Source organism: Schistocerca americana, chromosome 7 (genome assembly GCF_021461395.2).
Source record: "Schistocerca americana isolate TAMUIC-IGC-003095 chromosome 7, iqSchAmer2.1, whole genome shotgun sequence".
Taxonomy (NCBI): Eukaryota; Metazoa; Arthropoda; class Insecta; order Orthoptera; family Acrididae; genus Schistocerca; species Schistocerca americana.
The window spans coordinates 365269946-365292768 of record NC_060125.1 but is presented as its reverse complement, the minus strand read 5'-3'; the positions used below and the strand labels follow the sequence as shown (position 1 = coordinate 365292768).

The 22823-nt window shown below is 41.2% G+C and overlaps 1 protein-coding gene across 2 annotated transcripts in view; it reads left to right on the top strand.

Annotated features, from left to right (window-relative positions):
• The window catches only part of LOC124622180 (BTB/POZ domain-containing protein 2-like), an 87133-nt gene that overhangs the window by 41023 nt on the left and 23287 nt on the right, over window positions 1-22823 (top strand). For both annotated transcript variants that reach the window (XM_047147826.1, XM_047147825.1), the window contains exon 5: window positions 5543-5700. In XM_047147826.1, coding sequence (XP_047003782.1) covers window positions 5543-5700 — 158 coding nt within the window. The remainder of the gene's footprint in view (window positions 1-5542; window positions 5701-22823) is intronic.

The following is a 22823-nucleotide window of genomic DNA, read 5'->3' as shown; positions in this document are numbered from 1 at the left end:
CTCTCTGTTTGCAGTCTTGGCCTTCTCCCATCTGTCTGCTGGAGAGCACATGACAACCTGTGTGGTAGTGATCACTTCCCCATCTTCCTGTCACTGCCCTAGCGTCAGGCCCATGGGCGCCTGCCCAGATGGGTTTTAAACGAGGCAGACTGGGAAACTATCACCTCTGCTGTCACCATTGAATCTCTGGCACCTGGTAACATCGATGTGATGCTTGAGCAGTTGACTACAACTATCTTTTCTGTCTCAGAAAACGTGATCCCTTGCTCTGTAGGGTGCCCACGGCGAAAGGCAGTCCGTTGGTGGTCGCCCGTAGTCGCTGAAGCAATTAAGGAGCATTGACAAGCTCTACAGTGACATGAGCAGCACCCTTCCCTGGAACACCTCATAGCTTCTAAACAGCTCTGTGCCTGCGTTCGCCACCTTTCAAACGATGGAAGCAGGGGTGTTGGTAGAGATACGTCTTGGCCATTGGGTGCCATACGTCACCTTCCCAAGTCTTGGCAATGATAAAACGTGTTTTCGGGTACCAGACCCCAACAGATGTTCCCGGTGTTAACATAAATGGCATGTTATCTACCGACGAAAATGCGATTGCCGAGCACTTTGCTGAGCACTATGCTCGAGCCTCTGCATCGGAGAATTACCTCTCAGCTTTTTGCACTCTCAAATGGTGGCTGGAAGGGAAAGTGATGTCGTTCACTACATGCCCCATTTACAGAGTGGGAGCTCCTCATTGCCCCGGCACATTGCCCTGACACAGCTCCTGGGCCAGATCGGATCCACAGTCAGATGATTAAACATCTCTCATCTGACTATAAGTGACATCTCCTTGTCATCTTCAACCGGATCTGGTACGATGGCATCTTTACATCACAGTGGTGGGAGAGCACCATTATTCCGGTGCTCAGACCTGGTAAAAACCCGCCTGATGGATAGCTATTGGCCCGTCAGACTCACCAACGTTCTTTGTAAGCTGCTGGAACATATGGTGTGTTGGCGGTTGGTTTGGGTCGTGAAGTCACATGGCCTACTGGCTCCATGTCAGGGCGGCTTCCGCCAGGGTTGCTCTACCACTGATAATCTTGTGTCCCTCAAGTCTGCCATCCGCACAGCCTTTTCCAGATGCCAACACCTGGTTGCCATCTTTTTTTAATTACGAAAAGTGTATAACACGACATGGCGACATCATATCCTTGCCACATTATACGAGTAGGGTCTCTGAGGCCCGCTCCCGATTTTTATCCAAAATTTCCTGTTACTTCGTACTTTCAATGTCCAAGTTGATGCCTCCCATAGGTCCATCCAAATCCAGGAGAATTGAGTCCTACAGGGCTCTGTATTGAGTGTGTCTCTATTTTTAGTGGCCATTAACGGTCTTGCAGCAGCTGTAGGGCCATCTGTCTCACCTTCTCTGTATGCGGATGACTTCTGCATTTCTTACTGCTCCTCCAGTACTGGTGTTGCTGAGCGGCGCCTGTGGGGAGACAGAGACATTCACAAGGCGGAGTCGTGGGTTCTAGCCCACAGCTTCCAGTTTTCAGCCGTGAAGTCATGTGTCGTGCACTTCTGTCGGAGTCGTACCGTTCATCCAGAACCAGAACTTCATCTTAATGATGATCCACTCACTGTAGTGGAGGCATATTGATTCTTAGGACTGGTTTTCGGTGCCCAGTTGACCTGGCTATCTTACCTTCATCAGCTTAAGTGAGAATGCTGGCAGCACCTCAGTGTCCTCCGCTGCATGAGCAACACCAATTGGGGTGCAGATTGCTCTATGCTGCCGCACCTCTACAGAGCTCTTGTTCAATCCCGCCTTGACTATGGGAGTGTGGTTTATGGTTCGGTGGCACCCTCGGCATTGTGTTTACTCGACGCAGTGCACCACTGTGGTGTTTGCCTAACGACAGGTTCTTTTAGAACGAGTCCAGTGACAGTGTCGTGGTGGAGGCCGGAGTCCCTGCATTGAAGGTTAGGCGTGCACAACTGCTTGCCAGTTATGTTGCACACATTCATAACTCTCCTGTGCATCCGAATTACCATCTCCTTTTCCCACCCATGGCAGCCCATCTCCCGCATCGGAGGCCCAGCTCAGGGCTAATGATTGCAGTTTGCGTGCGATCCCTACTGTCTAGACTGGAGTCCTTCCCTTTACACCCTATACTTGAGGTCCATTCACGTACACCTCCATAGTGTACACCTAGGCCGCGGCTTTGCCTGGACCATTCACATGGTCCTAAGGACTAAGTTAACCCCACGACTCTCCACTGTCACTTCCTCTCGATTCTCGACATGTACCGGGGCCATGAAGTGGTTTACACTGATGGCTTGATGGCCGGTGGTCACGTTGGCTTTGCTTATGTTCATGGAGGACATGTAGAACAGCACTCCTTGCCCGATGGCTGCAGTGTTTTCACTGCAGTGCTGGCGGGCATATTTCGTGCTCTTGAGCACATCCGCTCATGCCCAGGTGAACCATTTCTCCTGTGTACTGACTCCTTTAGCTATCGACCAGTGCTACCCTTGTCATCCTTTGGTAACGACCATCCAGGAGTCCATCAATGCCCTGGAACGGTCCAGTTGTTCAGTGGTGTTTGTTTGGACCCCAGGTCACGTTGGAATCCCAGGCAACAAACTCGCTGACAGGCTGACCGAACAGGCTACGCGGAAACTGCTTCTGGAGATGGGCATCTCTGAACCTGACCTGCGTTCTGGCTTACACCGTAGGGTTTTTCGGTTTTGGGAGATGGAATGGCGTAACAGTACGCACAACAAACTGCGCATCATTAAGGAGACTACGAATGTGTGGAAGTCTTCCATGCGGGCCTCTTGCAGGGAATCAGTTGTCCTCTGCTGGCTCCGCATTAGCCACGCTTGAGCGACCCACGGTTACCTCCTGCGCCGTGAAGGCCCGCCTCAGTGTCGGTGCGGCGCCCGGTTGACAGTGGCCCGTCTTCTCGTGCACTGTCCCATGTTGACTGCCCAGCAACGGAATCTTGGGCTACCGGGCTCATTTCCACTAATTTTATCTGACAATGCCTCATTGGTTGATTTAGTTTTACGTTTTATTCGTGAGGGTGGGTTTTATCATTTGATTTAAGTTTTGGCGCATGTCCTTTGTCCCTGTGTGTCTTCCAACCTAGTGCTTTTAGGGTGGAGTTATCAATGTGTTGCAGAGTGGCTGGCTTCTCCTTTTTATTCTCATGGACAGCCATGGGCATCTGCTTTGTTGTTTTACTCTCTTCATCCCATTTCTTGCGTTTGTGTGGTTTTCTTGTCCCCCTTTTGTCCATTTACATGTTTGTTGCCCTTCATCGTTCTTGTGAGTTTTCCTTTCATTCCATTTTGTGTTGTCAGCCTTGTTTGTTTTTTTCTCACACTTGAGACATTGTTTTATTTGGAACAAGGGACTGATGACCTCGTAGTTTGGTCCCTTCCCCCCCCCCCCCCCTCCCCCATTTAATTCAACCAACCAACCAGTTCCGAGTCAGAATGGGAGTCTTTCTCTGTGGGTCTCAAGGCCACTCGTTCTGTTTCAGGTCCGGATATTGCTGCAAGTTAATTCTTCTAGCCCCTCAAAGGAGGAGAAGAAGGAGATGCGTAAGGCACAGATGAAATCCCTCCCCCCCCCCTGCCCCCCCTTTGACGTTCCAGAGGATATTGTCCCCTCCATCTCAATCAGGGTCCGATCTTACACTCAAGGAGGTCACTCCATCCTTACCGGTGATGGTCAGTGACTCAGCACAATGATCGATTTTGGCCCATTTGACATCCACCCACATCTTGTACTACCCTCCTCCAGTGGAATTGTAATGGTTACTGAAATGTCCAAACATAAGAGGGACAAAGGATAGGAGACGTGGAAGGGGAAACCCAGGTTGAGCACATCATTTTTCCTTAAGAAATTACAAATTAGTTTCAAAATATGCCAACGCTCAGAATAAGAATTCAAACCACAGCCTTCTCTTGAACCTGATATATAATAATGAACAGAAAGTTTCTCTTTCATAAGCAGTCTTTTAAAACAAGATAAATATCAATTTAAATGACAAGCTTCACTTACACAGGCAAATTTAAACGGGAGAAACAATAATAGAAATAACTACTGTTTATCACAATAAGCAGGCTGAAGCCACCCTTACCCCTGCAGAGGCTACTTTTAAAACTTGGTAGACAACAAGTTAAAGTAACCCAAAATTTTAAATGGCTGTAAGGCCCTTAAATAAAGCCCACACAAGTATAACAATGGAATTAAGTAAAGATTCCTAAATTAAATTACACAACAACCAAGAACAAGAATCAGTCCTCCAATAAAGAAGGTGAATTTAAGTTTGGTAATCTTCCAAAGAGTTAAAAGAAGTGTGCAATCAGTGAATTAACGATGGAATTTAAACGTTTGAAAACTTAAGTACCGTAAATGTTTTTAAACTCAAGCACAGAAAATAGATTTGTAGGTTTGTTACACTAGCTCACAGCAAGACAGGGCAAGCCTGAAAAGCCAGTTACTTAAAACCACCCATCAAATAGAATATCTGGAAAACTTAAGTTGTTCAGTAGCTGCAGCTATGTTGAAGGCAACACATTTCCTGAGTGAGCGAATTGTTGCAGCAGTGAAAGCTGGTGCCACCACTTGAGAACTGGAGTCATAAGCTTTGAAGATGCAGTTGTGTCATCCATCGCCCCCCCCCCCCCCCCCCCCTCCTTCCCACCCTCCCAAAAGACAGCCACCTGCTGGAAAGGTGACACTCACCTGTTCTTTGATTACCAGTACCCATTGCATATTGATTTCAGGGAATCTGTTTCTCCTTACTAGGGAACAGGGATATGTAAAGCTGGTATAATCATTGTGTACAATTAGGATGAAATATCTGGGAAAACTTTGACAAGTGGTGCTTGTGCTTCATGATAACGCATATCCCCATACCACAAATTTCATAATGCAGAAGTTACACTAACTCAACTAGGAGACCCTCGAGCACTTGCCCTAAATTCCTGATCTCTCCCCATGTGATTATCGTGCCTTCGGGCCATTACAAAAGGCCTTGAAGGCTCAACAATTCCTGTTAGACAAGGATGTGCAGCAGGCAGTTACGGACTTCTTCATCCAGAAGGATACAGCGTTACAGCAAATGGGTATCTTCAATCTGGGACATTGGTAGGATTATTGCCTCAGTGCTCATGGTGATTTTCCTGCTTGGCATAATGATCCTATACTGTAAAGACTTCAAATGGAAACTTTCTGATCACCCCTTATACTATTTGGCATTATTGATATTTTGGCTTCCAATTCTCAAGGCAAAACCTAAACACTCTCATTTGCTTGTTCTTTGATATAATGATGGTAACAGGTTGCAAATGATATGGTACAGCTTGTACTATTTACTTTCATGCATTTGAATCTCATGTGTACATCTTCAGTGTTTGTAATTCCAGGAAACAGTGTATTCAACATTTATTGAAGATGAAAAGTATGATTAGATTAATAGACCATATTAACATAGTTTTCTGTGACGTGTGTGATTTTGATCACTGTTTTTCTCAGGTGGTATCACTATTCCTTTATTTTACGCTTAACCCAAAACCAGCAGTTGGATTCCTTGAAGCACCTCGCTGCTGCATGACAGGCAAGGAGCAGGTAGTCAATCGTTTCCAGGTGGTTGAGAGTCGTTGGGGCTACAGTGGCACAAGTGACCGCATCAGGTGAGTCAAAGATTAATTAAGGTTGCATTATTATTGATAAACTTTGTTAAATTGAGAAGGCCTACATATAGTTTATAATGACTTTTTTGTATATTATTATATAATATTTTGGACCAGTATCCAGCATACACTTATCAGACCAGTAGAAGATTCCTAAAAATAGTATGTAATACATGTTGTAGGATATATGCTATGAGAATTGGAGTCTTTTTATAATGTTATGTTAGATGCTGTAGTACTTACATATATTTTGGTTTTAATTCTTCGTATTAGTTTTTGCTGATCGTATATGAATATTATACAGTTTCTACCACATTATCATGTGAGCTTAAATGAGCCTCATTGTACTTTATATCAGTGACATATTTTGTTGTTGAAGGTAACAATTCTTGTGTACTTTATCTTTGTTTTGGTTATGTATATGATCTGTGTTTTGCCCATTGCTAACAAATATATAAAAATATAGGTAGTGTAAAAATAAATTGTGTAAAGTCTGTTTAGTTTTGTTTAAAAGATTGCTTCATTATAGGATGAAGATATTTGTAAATTTTTGATAAAATGTTTAGTTTTTAGATCTGTTTGTTCATTTAGATTACCACTTGGATATTCTTTCATGTGAGTAAAAATTACTGTGTGTGTGTGTGTGTGTGTGTGTGTGTGTGTGTTTCCTTGTTAAATGTTGCCTGCTTTTGTATTTTATTGTTTATTTTTACTGTATTTGCATCGTACCTATTCTTCTGTGAAATTCATTTTGTAGTGTTCAGTTCTTCTGTGTGTAGTCATGTTTATTCGTAGGTGTTATGTTCAGTCTGTGTAGTAACTATCTGAAACTGGCCTCCTTATGAGTTATGGGCTGATTGGATTGGTCATTATCCATAACTTATGACTTACGAATGTTGGTGCTTGTGATTCCTAGAAATCATGAAGTCATGTTTGGGGTTTCTCTCATATATGGTGAGATCCAAGAAATTTAGTTTTTCATCTGTTTGTGTTTTAATAGTTAACTGTATTTATGGTTGGATAGTGTTATGTCCTCATGAACTTCTTTAATACGAAACTGTGATTCATCTGTTAGACAAATTATATCATCTGCATATCTGTACCAATATTTTATTTTGTATTGCTTTGGTTTAACTATTTTGTCGAAGATTTGATTTTCTATGTGATTGATGGAAATGTCAGCTAAGAGGCCACTGATTAGGCATCCCATAGGTAGTCCTTCTTGAGAGTAAAACTTCTTGCTGAATGTGAAGTAGTTTTGCTCTATGATGAGCTTCAGTATGGCTGATATTTCTTGTATGTTTGTTGCAGGTATGTTTCCTTGTAGTTGCAGATTTCTATGATGTTGATGGTTTCTCCTGTTGGAATGTGTGTGTACATGGTAATTATGTCTAATGAAATTAATGTTGCTGTGTTTGGTATTTTTTCATTTCTTATTTTTTTCTGTTAAGTCATTTGAGTTCTTTAGGCATCTGTTTTCAGTGTGTTTGCATATTGTTTGTAGCAACGTGTCTGTTTGGCTAAGTAGTATATTGGTGCATTGGGAGAGTTTATTATTGGGCATAGTGGTATATCTGGTTCATGAATTTTAGGTAATGATTTTAGAGTGGGAGCCTTGGGATGTTTGTGTATCATTCTTTTAATCTCTGTGTCTTTGAAAATTGTTTCTGTTTTTCAAAGTTTTTGGTAAATTTATTTGGTGTTGCTTTGTTGGGTCACATGTTAATTCTGTGATGTTGCTTTGGATGAATTCTAATGTTTTGTCAGTGTATTCCTTTTCTTTTAAAATAAAATTTAATTACCCTTGACGGATTTTGTGGTAATGGCGTTTTCCTGTATTAATTTTTTTTCTATACATTTTTTGTCATTGCATTTTCTGTTACGGTGATTATGTTCTCTTTGTGTTTTATTTCCTCAGCGACTAGTTCTTTTGTTACATTTGCATTTAATTCAGGTGTGTTCAGTCACTGTTGCTGTATGATGTGTTCAGTTTCTGTTATGAGATTCTGTGTTGTTCTGTGGGACCATTGTGTTTGTTATGTTTGGGATCCTTTTCAGTCAGACTGCTTTCTTGTTCAGAGAAATTTATCTGTTAGATTAATCACTCTTTTGTGAAAAGTGTGTTTGTTATATTGATGTTGTGATTGATGAGCAATTATGTGAATTATAATTTTGGTGTTTCTTTTGCGGGATTATTTGTTTTCTTTCTATTACAGTATCTGTGTATGTTCTAAACCTGTGCATTAATTCATCAAAACTGGTGTATTCTTTATATGAGTTGCTAGCTCCTATAAGCAGTATGTATAGTTCAGTGTTAAATGCTTGTTCCTCGGAATACAGAGACCGGACTTCTTGCTTTATCCATATGATTTCAGCTTTATGTCTTGTCTGTTGTGCTGCAGATGGCATGTTGTTTACAGTTGTGATTACATAACTGGGTATTACTTTTAGGCCAAACATACTTTGTTGAATGTTATATCAACCCATTGGCTACTACAGACAGGCTGTCTGCATTCCATGCTGAGTGCAGCTTTGTTGTGGCTGTTTTGCTTGCCACCATAATGAAATGTGGTGAGAGATGGCATCCCGGCTCTTATGAAATACTTATCACCCAATATTAAGAAAACTGTTTGCTGAAAAAATTTATTTTTGTACATCTTACACACTGATTACTTTGCTCAGTAAAGGACTGAATTTCTTTTTGTTATTCTTCTTAGTTACTGTATTCCATCAAATTAAGTAAAACATTACATGCGATTTTAAAGAGTTTACAGAGGTAAAAACACATTCCTTAAACTTTGCTTTGTTACTTTTACCACATACATTGCTGCATGTAGATAAGATATCTAAATTTTATTTAAAATTCAGAGCAGAGCAATATCTCATTTTGTTCCCCAGTTGTTGACTTTTATATCCAATGAACAGTCGTCCACAAGAAATCCATTACCATCCCTGCAGGTCAGGAATTGTGTGTCATATTTCATTCACCATTGGAGATATTGAAATGAATATTTTTGCAACTGATAGCATGCAAAGAGGGACATATGTTGTGTGACAAATATGTGAATCTTTTTATTCACCAAGATATGGGTGTAAGTCATCCACAGCATTGAGTGGACAGTGGCTCAGGGTGCTTATCACAGTCAGTTGCACTGTAGGAAATCCCAAACGGCACGCATATACACTTCCACAGCACCTGGGGAATGCCAGAGCAGGATATGCATATACATCCACAGCAGCGAAAGGGTTAAGCATAGTTTTCTGAAATTTGATTGATATATTGTGGAATTTGTTGAAGAGCTGCGAAGAAAGGACCTGGCTCGGCATAGAAATAATCATCTTATGACTGCTGCAGTTCTTACTTTTGTGCTAGCTAAGAAAAAATGGAGAGGAATTCTGCTTAATGAAAGACACAGTTTTGTAGTTTTGTTTTCACCCAAATATGTTTCAGCACTTTTTGCACTATCATCAGTGAGTTTATTAGTTTGCTTTCTTCGTTGTCACATGTTAACCTCTAAGGAAACTTTTGGTTCAAAATATTTACATTGATGAAATGAGCAAAATGAGCAATTGTTGACAAATATCTTACATTCATTTGCATACAGCATAGAATTGAGACATATATCACTGAGTTGAAGCATTCTGTATTGTTTATTTGTGATATGTGTAAAGGTACTAGTTTCATAATAGATTTGGAAATCAAGTGGATGTATACATTTATATAGATGCCTGACATGTTGGTTGTTTGTGCTGGTAGTTTTAAATCTTCTACACAATTTACAGCTTGTCATCTACAAACAGCTAAGTGGTTTGTAACTGTATCTGCAATTGTAGCTTTTTTGAAAATGTTGAAGGTATGTGCTGAATTTTCTTTACGTGTTTCTAGGTCTAGAAAATTTATTTTGTTGCTCTCCTCGTGTTCTATTGAGAACGTGATTTGGAGTGCAGGTAACTGAATTACAAGCTGAATGTGTATCTTTCTTGTTTAGTTCCACTTATTGTGACTAGTGTTATCAACATACCTTCAGTAGTACTGTATATTATTGTGCCTTTCTGCGTGCCCGTTCAAGATAGCATTTTCAATTTTGTCAAGGAATATATTTGCTAGAGTGCCAGCAAGATAGTTTCCGATTGCAAGGCCTTTGTCTTGTCTGTTGCATTCATTGGTTGGTAAAAATAAAATCACCTAAGTTTAAGTAGTGAGATTAATTCATCTACCTTGGCCCTGCCACCAAATTCATCTAGCTTGGCCCTGCCACAAAAGTTTTCTTCAGTATTGTGAATAGTTTCATTGACTGGGACATGGATTGTTTGGTAATGTCTAGGGAAAATAATTTAGAATTTTCTGTAATTTTATGTCTTTAATTTGATGAATAAAGTCTGTTGAACTTTTGATTGTTTATTGTTTGTTACAAACATAATTTTGTATACGAAATAAACGAATGGGAAATGGTGGTTGGGAAACAGTGACTTCCAGTTGCACAGGGCATTTTGGAAATGCGTTGATGAAAGTTGAAAATTTGTGCCAGACTGGCACTCAAACCTAGGTTAACCCTTTCTCATCAGCAGATGACTTAACCACTTCAGCCATCTGAGCACGGCCCGTGACCGACCCAAATTTCCAACTTACCGCATGCTGCAAAATGGCATCACTTGTCCATTAACCCCCTACTCATAAATTATTCACTCCCATAGTGGTTCAGATGATATTAGTGCATGCACACTGAAGTAAATATCATGGAGCCATCACAGGAGGGAGAGAGAGATAAGAGAGAGAGAGAGAGAGAGAGAGAGAGAGAGAGAGAGAGAGAGAGAGAGAGAGAGAGACTTGGTCAGTATGGTTTTTTTTTGTCTCTCTTTTATTTGTGCTCATAATTTAGGAGTGAACCCATCATTGTTACACACCATTGCTTAACAGTTTTGTTGGATAGGGTGCCAGTCTTGTTCGAAGCTTTTTAAATGAGTGCTGAAATCTGTCTATTGGTGTCTCTTGCCAGTACATTTCATTTTGTTCTTACTAAAAGTACTAATGTTTTATTAATGTATTCTTGTTTTCTGATTAGTATGACAGTATTTCCTTTGTCTGCTTGTAGAAGCATTGTTCTTTTTTGTTTTCTCATTAATAGCATTTATGGTTTCAGTTTCACTGGTCCTAGGACTGTTACTGTATTCTAGAATGAGCTTTCCACTTTGCAGTGGAGTGTGCACTGACATGAAACTTCCTGGAAGACCGAGACTTGGACTCAGAATCTTTGCCTTTCGCAGGCAAGTGCACTACTGATTAAGCTACCCAAGCGCAACTTACGACCCATCCTCACAGCTGTACTTCCATCAGTACCTCATCTCTTGCCTTCTAAACTTCACAGAAGCTCTCGTGCTGAAACTGAAAGGCCAGCACACTTGGAAGAAAGGTTATTGCACAAACATGGCTTAGCCACAGCATGAGGGATGTTTCCAGAATGAGATTTTCACTCTGCAGCAGAGTATGCTTTCGGTAGAGCATTTGTCCATGAAAGGTAAAGGACCTGAGTTCAAATCTTGGTCTGGCATAAGGTTTTAATCTGCCAGGAAGTTTGTTATTGCATTGTTTATTATGTTTTTGATTCTTCATGATCTTCTTCTTCCTCTTCCTCTTCTTCCTGAAACATTTCTGCTTATAAACATATTCCAACTTCTGTAACCTATCACCTATATAGCACGTATCGTGTATTATTTTTTAAACAATGGAAAATCCGGGGCAGAAGAAGCTTTGTTTTACAGTCATTTTGTTGTGTCTATCTGCAACTTTTGATAATATTGTCATACATTATTTTTATGTATCTTCTATAAGACTGCTGATAATGAGCATGTGCCAGATACCAGTCCATTAAATTAAAAAATATAAAAAGCAAGCAGCCTTGTCTTTATAAAAAAGTAAGAGTTGTTTGTGAACCATTTGAAAGTTGCAAGACACATTGAATACAAAACATTTGTAAATCTGGCACTCAAGAAAAAATAGGTCTCTGAATACTAAATTATATGTCATCATCATCATCATCATCATCATCATCATTTAAGACTGATTATGCCTTTCAGCATTCAGTCTGGAACATAGCCCCCCTTATAAAATTCCTCCATGATCCCCTATTCAGTGCTAACATTGGTGCCTCTTCTGATGTTAAACCTATTACTTCAAAATCATTCTTAACCGAATCCAGGTACCTTCTCCTTGGTCTGCCCCGACTCCTCCTACCCTCTACTGCTGAACCCATGAGTCTCTTGGGTAACCTTGCTTCTCCCATGCGTGTAACATGACCCCACCATCTAAGCCTGTTCGCCCTGACTGCTACATATATAGAGTTCATTCCCAGTTTTTCTTTGATTTCCTCATTGTTTCTAAACAAGATACGCAGCGCATACCGTCGACATTTGCACTGTTGTGCATATAATTTCAGTGCAACACAGATACAATGATAAGTGGGAGGGAAGGGGAGGGAAATATGCAAAATGCTATCTAGCAAGCCACCAGTGATAGCGTGTTCCTTGCACGAAAATATCCCTCAACAACCTCCAAAATTTTGTTGGTATTATTAGATTTCATCACGTACAGTGTAAGACATAGTTTTTCATCAAAATATATTCAAGAGAAAGAGTTGTACAAATTGAGCAGTATCTAATGCATTAGCCCACCTCTGGCCCTCACGTAAGCAGTTATTCAAATTGGCACCAATTAATGGATTTGTTGGGTGACCTCCTGAGGAATATCACACAAAATTATGTCCAACTGGTGTGTTAAATCTTCAAAATCCCGAGTTGTTTGCAGAGCCATGCCCTTAATTATTCCAAACTTCTGAGATGGGGAGAGATCCGGAGTCCTCGCTGGCAAAGGTAGGATTTGGCAAGCACGAAGACAACCAGTAGAAACTCTCCCGGTGTGCGTGCGGACATTATATTGCTGAAATGTAAGCCCAGGATGGGTTGCCACGAAGGGCAACAAACCAGGACGTAGAATATCATCGGCGTACCACTGTGCTTTAAGGGTGCCGCGGATGACTACCAAAGGGATTCTGCTATGAACTCAAATGGCACCCAAGAGCATCGCTCCTGGTTGTAAGGCCGTATGGCGAGCGACATTTGGGTTGGCATCTCACCGCTGCCCTGGGCGTCTCCAGACATGCGTTCCTTGGTCATCGGGGCTCAGTACGAAGCGGGACTCATCACTAAGGACAATTCTGCTCCACTCAATGAGTTTCCAGGCCGTATTTGTCCGATACCGCTACAAACGGGGTTGTTGGTGTACAGAGGTCAATAGTAGTTGGTGCAACGGGTGCCGTGAGCTCAGTCCCCTTTCTGTGAGCCATCTAATAATGGTCCTAAACCATGAATTTACTTTGAAAACTTTTCTTAAGAATTTACTTCATTTACTGGCGATTCACCAAGAACATTAATACATTTAATCACACTGTATGGGCGTGTAAGTAGTTGCCAGGGAGTAACTGATGAAATCAAAATGAAATTGCTTTTAACAAGTGGGAATTTTATTCCTACAAGCTTTTTTTTTTTCTTTTTTCTTTTTTTTAAGAAACATATTTAAAATTATAAGCAGAAAAGCACCCTCACCCTCTACATATCAAGTTACAATTTATTCAGAGGCAGAAAGAAACAAATTTTTGAGTGTATGAGCTTTCGGGCTGAGAACCTTGCCGCCCCCTTTTGACACGGCCGTAGTCACGACCGCTCACAACCACCTCTGAAAGACTATCACAGGTGCAAATCTGCAACATACCAGATTAGCTTAAACTAAGGGATGGAAATGGTACAAAACACTAAATTTGAAAGATTAACTTGCCACCGAAGGTGCAACTTGATTTTAACCTCTAAGAAAAGTCTTACGGTGGAAGGGTGGCAACTTTATACACTAAAATGACCATTTAAGTAAAAGCCCATGAAATGCAATCTTACATAAAATTATACAATGTTGGCCAAACATGCTCTACAGTACACATATACCGTCTCTCAAGATGATAGGCAAGATAAAAACACTCTGTAGCTGCTTCAAATTCTGCGGCGAAGGCAAGTCGTGTATGGCACGGAGGTGCTCTGGACTCGGATGTATGCCTTGGGCATTGATTACATGTCCCAAGTATGGTAAGTCACGAGCAAAAAACACACATTTGTCCTTCCGCAAGCGAAGACCATGTTGTCGCAATACCTGAAATAATGTTCGGAGGTTGGCTAATGTTCTTCTTCTGTCTTTCCGGAGATCACAATATCGTCCAGATAGTTTGCTGCAGTAGGGACCGACGCACAAACAGTTTGCAGATATTGCTGAAACAATGCAGGGGCGGATGCGCACCCGAATGGCAGTCTTTTGAATCGATACAAACCAAGATGCGTGTTAACCACCAATACGTGCTGGGATTCATCGTCCACCGGTATTTGCAAGTACGCATCTGCTAGGTCCAACTTAGAAAATTATTTACCCGGGCACAGTTTGTCAAAAAGATCTTCCGGGCAGGGTAAAGGAAAAGTTGCAATCACTAGTTGTGGATTCACTGTTGCCTTGAAGTCCACACAAAGTCTCAATTTTCTGGAAGGTTTTGGCAAAATTACTAAGGGTGAGGCCCAGAGAGAAGCCTGCACACGTTCAATTACACCTTGTGATTCTAAATCGTGTAATGTTCTTGCGACCTCATCACGCAATGCATGGGGAACATTGCGCGCTCGGAAAAATTTCGGTTGCGCGTTGACTTTCAGTTCCAAATGTGCTTCATAGTTCTTAGCGCAACCAAGGCCCGGTGCAAAAATGTCTGCAAATTCGTCACATAGACGAGAAACACTGGCTGAAGGCACAGTCTGGTTCACTGATAGGACCTGATTAACTATAGACAAGTTAAACAACTGAAATAAATCGAAACCAAACAAGTTCACTGCAGAAGAAGAACGAAGGACGTAAAATGACACAAGTTTTGTTTGTCCCTTGTATGTTGCAAGAAGGCTGCACTGTCCTAACACAGGGATCTTGTGACCTGAATATGTAGTTAGCGTAACATTTGCGGCACGCAACGGAGGAGTGCCCAGTTGTTTGTACATGTCTTTATTGAGCAATGAAGCTGCAGCGCCGGTATCGAGCTGGAATGGGATCACGTTGTCATGAATGTCCAAGTCCACAAAAAGTTTATTGTCCTGTTGACGACAAGAGCGACTGTTTCGTGCAATTTGAACAGACACTGGTACAGAATCACTTGCAACTTGACGTGATTTCCGTCGATGTCGACGCACACATTTTGTGGGACGAACACAGTCACTGTTAGAGAAAGGGGCACTGGGCGGAGTGGAATTAATGACATGAATTTCCATGGGCGAAGGTTCACGAGCCTGAGCATTCTTGGTGCGATTCCGGCGCGAAGCAAAGGGCCGGGAATGGTGTTTTGTGTCCGATCTGAGCTTTTTCTGGCAAACACTCTGAACATGTCCTTTTTTATTACAGAAAAAGCAAATAGCGTGGCGTGACGGGCAATTCTCACGCGAATGTCTAGTGGCACACCGCGGGTGTGATTTCACTGCATTTGCATGCTTGCGCGGGACACGTGGCTGCGCGGACGTGCGCGAGGGCTGTTTACAGTTCTGTGCCTCTCGCCCGGCGGGCCGGTTAATGTGACACACAGCTGGCGAAGTTTCAAACGATTCCTGAGCAAAGTCAAGTGTGTCTTACCTATCCAATATGTCTATCACTTGTTGAAGGGAGAGATTGACTAGTTTCAAAATTTGCTCCCGTATACGAACATCAGAAACGTTCTGTGCAATTGCATCACACACCATAGTATCTGAATAAGGGAGTCCACATTCACACTCAAAAGCACAATCCCTTGTAAGGCCTCGCAAAGTTGCAACCCACTCCCGATTAGTTTGACCGGCAGTACGTTTTGTACGAAAGAACGTATACCGTGTTGCAACTAAATTAACTGATTCCTCGAAATAGGCATCTAAAGCAGACAAAATTTCTTCGTAGGATAGAGTTCCTACGTCGCGTCGGGGAAATAATTTCACTATCACACGGTACGTTTGCACCCCTACACACGCCAATAAATGAGGCTGCCGCTCATTACCTTGAATTCTGTAGGCGGGGAGATGAAATCCAAATTGGCGTGACCACTCCATCCAGGTTTCCATCGCCACATCATACGGTCGAAAAGGTGGTACAACTGTGTGTGTTGGCTGCAGTAGTGGTGGAGCGGCGGCTGCCGCATCGTTCTGCATTGCACGTTGACCCTGGACGAGCTGTCCAAGGGCATCCAATAACGCCTGCGTCTGCTGATTCTGCAAGCGATAAAATTCGGACAGTACCTCTGGAGATTGTGGCGAAGCCATGACACAAGTAAATTAGAGCAATACGACCGTTAAATCGTCGTCGCCAAAAATGTTGTGGACTGGCAAGACAGCCAATCCACAGTGACGGGTAACCGAAAGGCACGCGCTTATACTCACGCAGGCTGGCGTGAGGTCTGAAACAGGATACGTAATGAATGCTATAAAGAAAAGTACGTAGCTGCTGGAATACTTAACTTTAATCCACAATTGGTGAACATTGGTCTTGTTACTGTACATGCTTCATTAGATACATAGCAAAGGATAAATGGCGCCTTGCTAGGTCGTAGCAATTGACTAAGCTGAAGGCTATACTAACTATCGTCTCGGCAAATGAGAGTGTAATTCTCAGTGAACCTTTCCTAGCAACGTCGGCTGTACAACTGGGGCGAGTGCCAGTACGTCTCTCTAGACCTGCCGTGTGGTGGCACTCGGACTGCAATTACTGACAGTGGTGACACGCGGGTCCGTCGTATACTAATGGACGGCGGCCGATTTAAAAGCTACCACCCAGCAAGTGTGGTGTCTGGCAGTGACACCACACTGTTAATCGCGTTTTTTTTACTGGTTCGTCCAATATCCAGTTTCCAGAGCCACTTGCCGTTGAGCGACGTTCAGCACGTGGATGGAAAACCTTTTCGAGAGCGAAAAGCTTTTTTCCAATCACCGTACAGCTTTGTAGCTCCATATATTGTCTCAAGTATTTAATTTTGACCAAGGATTACTGTACGATATATGTAAAATAACCTGTTTTCTCAGAACTTTTGGAATGTCACTTGTTGTAATTAAGGTTAGTTTATGAGTGTTATGGGGTGTCTCATCGCTAAGAACGTGTTTTCTAATGTGTTTTGTATGACGGTATTAGTTGACGTTTAGATTGACTGCCATAAAGAGCTTTGGTCTCTGCCGGCCAGTGTGGCCGTGCGGTTCTTAGCGCGTCAGTTTGGAACCGCGTGACCGCTACGGTCGCAGGTTCGAATCCTGCCTCAGGCATGGATGTGTGTGATGTCCTTAGGTTAGTTAGGTTTAAGTAGTTCTAAGTTCTAGGGGACTGATGACCTCAGTAGTTGAGTCCCATAGTGCTCAGAGCCATTTGAACTTTGGCCTCTAGTAGTCTCTTGCGGTACCTATTGTGTGTAGTCAAACGACTGTACCCCACGGGGTTTTGGTGTTTAGAGGACCTGAAACACAGCTACATTATGTTGGTTGTATTCGGCAGTGACCCACTTTTTTTACTGTCAAGTGTACGTTGTTTACATTTGTGTTCACTTGAAGTTGCCTTTGCATAAAGGTATAACACGGCGCAAAAGTAATTGAAAATGGCCCCAAAGTGTCAGATTCCTTATGAATCACGGGTAATGATAATCACTTTGCACCAAGAAGGCAATTATGTCCTACAAATAGCAAAGAAACTGATGATTTCCATCAGCAGAGATGTCAAAACCATACACTGGCATCGAGAAACAGGCTCCTATGCAGATCGTCCTCGCTCAGGAGCACCCAGGAAAATATCAGAACGCCAGGAAAAGTATTTGGTAGTGACCAGTAAACGTAACAGATTAAAAACCGTCCGTGAATTGGCTGCTGAACTAAACGCAACGCGGGATACACCGGTGAGTCAACAGTGAGACGACGCTTGGCAGACAACAACCTCCGAGGTTGTGTAGCAACAAGGAAACCAGTGTTGCGTTCTGTTAACAAGAAGAAAATGCAACAGTGTGCTAAGACACACCAACATTGGACAGCGAAGGATCGGGAAAGAGTCTTATTCACTGATAAATTCAAGTTTGAAATATTTGGAAGTAAACGCCGTGAATTTGTACGCCGTTTACCCCATAAACGCTTGAATCCTCAGTGCGTAATTCCAACTATAAAGCATGGAGGTGGTTCTGGGATGGTATGGGGATCTTTGTAGGGAATAAAGTCGGAAAATAGATGGAAATAGATGGAAATATGAACCAAAAAGATTATCCTGCCATTCTCCAGCGACATGCTAAGATATCTGGTTTGCGTCTGATTGGGAAAGGATTTGTCTTGCAGCAAGACAACGACCCGAAACATACGTCTCGCTTGTGTCAGAACTATGTGAAGTCTCTAGAGGTTCGTAAAATATTGAAAAACATGGAATGGCAGCCCCAATCCCCTGATTGTAACCCAATCGAGCTTCTATGGGATTAATTGGACAGGAGGATCCGAAAACACGAAATCATGAGTGGGTGACAATTGTTGGAGGTCATGCAGCCATCTTATCTTGATCTGTCCCTTCACAATGCGAATATACTGACACAATCCTAATTTTCTTGGTAGACTGTCAAATATATCCACATCAGTCGTTCGTTTACATACCTTATTGCAACTACGCTGGGTTCCATTTCTTTCCTGATGTAAAGCCCTACACCCCATTGTGCTATTCCTGCTTTGACTCCTGACAGGTAGACCTTGTATTCTCCCACTTTCTCTTCTTTCTCACCCCTTACCCGAATGTCACTAACAGCTAAAACGTCCAGCCCCATCGTACTTGCAGCCTCTGCTAGCTCTACCTTCTTCCCAGAGTAGCCCCCATTGATATTAAGAGTTCCCCATCTCATTACCATTTGTTTGCCAAGTCGTATCGTAGGAGTCCCTGGTTATATGTAACACACCTAAAAAAAGGAAAACTACTACGGAACCGGTATTGTGATTATGATGACCATTATTGCTGCTTATGACAGAAATGGACAGGAGAAAGATTAGACATTGACATAGCAGGAAATAGAAACTCTGCTAGCTACCCCATGAAACCAGGAACAAATTGCAATTCAGAATTTCATTTCTGCAAAAGATCGTCAAATTTTAATAAATTTAATTTTAATGACAATGAAACAACTTATTACAGAAAGGTTTAACTTAATATCACTGAACAAAAACCATCCCATAGTAGCACAGTAGAAATTATGGAATGTGTAAAAATTGCAGTGATGCAGCAAAACCTCCAAGAGTGGAGCAAAACAATGTTCTTACTGAAATATCCAAAATAATCAAAAGTCATTATAATAAACAATGCAATAACCATCAGCTGATCAGTCAAACCAAAGACATAAATGCTATTAATGACAAAATAAAAATTAACAATGTTATGCTTCTAAAAGCTGGCAAAGAAAATATCATACCAATGAACAAACAAAAATACATTAAGAAAACACTAGAAATTTTAGTAAGGACATGATAAAACACATTGACAAGATGCCCGACAGATTTCAGGCACTTCCTTAAAAAGCATTAAACATTACTGGCATCCAACTCAACAAAACTGATAACTGTATCTTTCAATGAATTGGTGAATTTTATTACACCTTATGTACACGGAAAAAATACTGTTCATATACTCATTGAATTTCACTTTTCACAGTGTTGGAAGTTATCTACAAACCTGAATAGAGTAAAATACTTTGTTGTAAAGGCTCAGTATGTAGTGCTGTTATGTATTCCCGCAATAAATAATTCAAGATTCTGAAACAAATAAATAAGCAGTTGCAGTGCTATTTCCATACATTTAAATACCTTTGTTGAATGTTTCTACAGTTACTTACTGAATAAGTGTTAAATATCTAATGAAACTATTCCCCTGAATGCACTTCAACAGATGGTTCTTTTCATATGTCTTTCTTGATGCAATCAGTTATTCATATGGCTTCACTGTGTCAGTTGTTTGCATGCCTGCAAATCACAAATTCTCGGCAATCACTACTGTGTATTTCACAATTGCACCCTAAAACTCTATACTGGAGAAACCAACATTAATGGGGAAAAAATTTTGATCAAACTGTGACCCAATTCTGTTGACACAAAATATAAGTATGACAAAAGAAACATTTAATGATATGAATGTAATAGAGGGAAACATTCCACGTGGGAAAAATATATCTAAAAACAAAGATGATGAGACTTACCAAACAAAAGTGCTGGCAGGTCGATAGACACACAAACAAACAAACATACACACAAAATTTAAGCTTTCGCAACAAACGGTTGCTTCATCAGGAAAGAGGGAAGAAGAGGGAAGGAGAGGGAAAGACGAAAGGATGTGGGTTTTAAGGGAGAGGGTAAGGAGTCATTCCAATCCCGGGAGCGGAAAGACTTACCTTAGGGGGAAAAAAGGACAGGTATACACTCGCGTGCACACACACACACACACACACACACACACACACACACACACACACACACGCACACGCACATATCCATCCGCACATACACAGACACAAGCAGACATTTGTAAAGGCAAAAAAAAAAAAAAAAAAAAAAAAAAACAAAAACATTTATTATTATGAATTAAATAATGTATGGCCAGCCTGTCCAGATCATAAATTTAAAAATTTAAAAATGTATGGAAATAATTTCTTGCTTAAGAAATAGTTATTCCACCATATGGATGTATATAAGGGTATCTGTCTTATTATGATTCAGTTTTGTGTCACTCACTGTAAATCCAAATCCGAGGTTAATCACCGTTTCTAGAGGTGGAATAATCATATGGCAAATCATTTTAACCAGATCATGTCAGTGGTATATAGTGTATCGCAGTGCCCTTCTCAGGATGCACATATTGACTCATATTTCATATATTACTTAATGTAGTCCTGAATTATGATCCTTGAAGTTTCAACAGCCATGTAGAAGGTCAAAGTGCAGCAGGCATACTGGCTGTGAACATTGCAATAAGTATGACACTTATCAGAAAATGATGGTGGCACAGCAAGGTAACACCAAGTTTTTTGAGACCTCCATCGCTTGTGGGTGAGAGTTCTTCGAATTCAAAAGGAATACCAAGTGGCAGGTTCCTGGTTGCTCTTCAACAATGTCTCAGCCCACAAAGTGAAGATTGTGTGTGAATTTTTGGCCAGCAAACAGATCGCAGTCCTGGATCACCCAGTGTGTTCGCTGGATATGCTCCTAGCCAACTTGTCCGCCGCTCGTGGTCTCGCGGTAGGGTTCTCGCTTCCCGAGCCCGGGGTCCCGGGTTCGATTCCCGGCGGGGTCAGGGATTTTCACCTGCCTCGAGATGACTGGGTGTTTGTGTTGTCCTCATCATTTCATCATCATCCAGGAAAGTGGCGAAATTGGACTGAGCAAAGATTGGATAATTGTACGGGCGCTGATAACCACGCAGTTGAGCGCCCCACAAACCAAACATCATCATCATCATCATCCTAGCCAACTTATGATCATTCCTCCAAATTGAAGTTGGCACTAAAAGGACGCCATTATGGTGCAGTCAAAGACATCCAAGAAAATCGCATTGCAGCTCCAATAAAGAACTACAGTGACTATTTCAGAACACTTTTGAAACGATTTCAGCTCTGTATTGGGGAACGTGATTCATGACTTTTATTTTACATAGCCACAGTCCTAATGGAACTGGGATACAATATGTACTACTTCTGTCTTTCTGGTTATTACTGGCAAAGAATCACAATGAAAATAAAAATTTAACGCCACTCTCATTTAACAACAGTCATCAGCTCTTTCTTAAACTTCTGCTAAAAGCCAAACTCCATCTTCACTTTATCTGCAATGCACAGAAAAAGATAAATAAATAAAATAAAATTGTAACAAATATTGTTTTGATGTAAATACAGCTCAGCAAGCTCTCTTGTGCAGCATGCAGCGTAGTGATGTAAAATTACTGCACCATCACAACTCTGTGATAACTTGTCATTGTAGTGCAACTGCCACTGGTACTGCCAGCAGCAGCGAAGTAACTCTCATATAACATGAAATGTCCAATGAGATTGTCTAACTCTAAACCACTGCATACAAGTTTACACAAAGAATGAAGGATTCAGAATAACAGTGTGTTCATTTGTTTGAATTTCCTAATAACTGTTGTCAGAGGACATTGCACTTGTCCACTGTACGCCACTAATGCAAGGATCTCATACATTCGCGTCTGTGCTGGTACCTCTGCTCATGAAGTTACTGTGGTATCTATCCCATTTGGAGGACACTCATTGTCCCTTGGTGTGGCTCTCCACATGCAGATAATATGACAAATTCACACAATATTTGTGCTTTCCTCTATCACAACTTGTTTTATAGTTTTCATTTACAAATATTTTCCATTGGTAAGAATATGTAGGGTAGGTAGCATTCCTCTGAAGTTGTATGTAACAGCACACTGTGTGCTCGTGGTCATGTATGTCAAATAATCTACATGTTTACCATTTTACAACATGGAACAGGCTGGACATTTGATCATGTACACAGCTGGTTGCTTGTATTTATCCAGTCTCTAACTACTTTTAAATAAAACCTTTTGTTATTATTATTAATGTGTATTTATTTAAATCACATGGCTATTTGTAGGACACTGTTCCAATCAAAGCAGTATTAATTCAAATCATGTGAATGGTTGTGTCTGTTTCTTGCCTGTTCCTTCCGTTTCATAAAATCTAACAAGCAGCAAATATAAGCATGACTAGCACTTATATAAACATGGCCTAGGCACAAGTACATCTTGTAGATTAAAGTAAATTAATAAAATAGGTGGCCACAAATAACAGTTACTTACCATCCATAAATGACTTTGTACTTTATCACAAATAATAAACAACAAAAAATTGAAATTACAACCTTGGTAGAAAACAAGTGCCAAAAACATAAAAAGTTGTAGTATTCCCTTCATTCAGAAACCTATACAAAATTACTAATGAATTACAAAATATGGCCTAAAATGAAATTGCAAAAAAAAAAAAAAAAAAAAAAAGTTTTGTGCTTCCACTGGACATCACTACTGT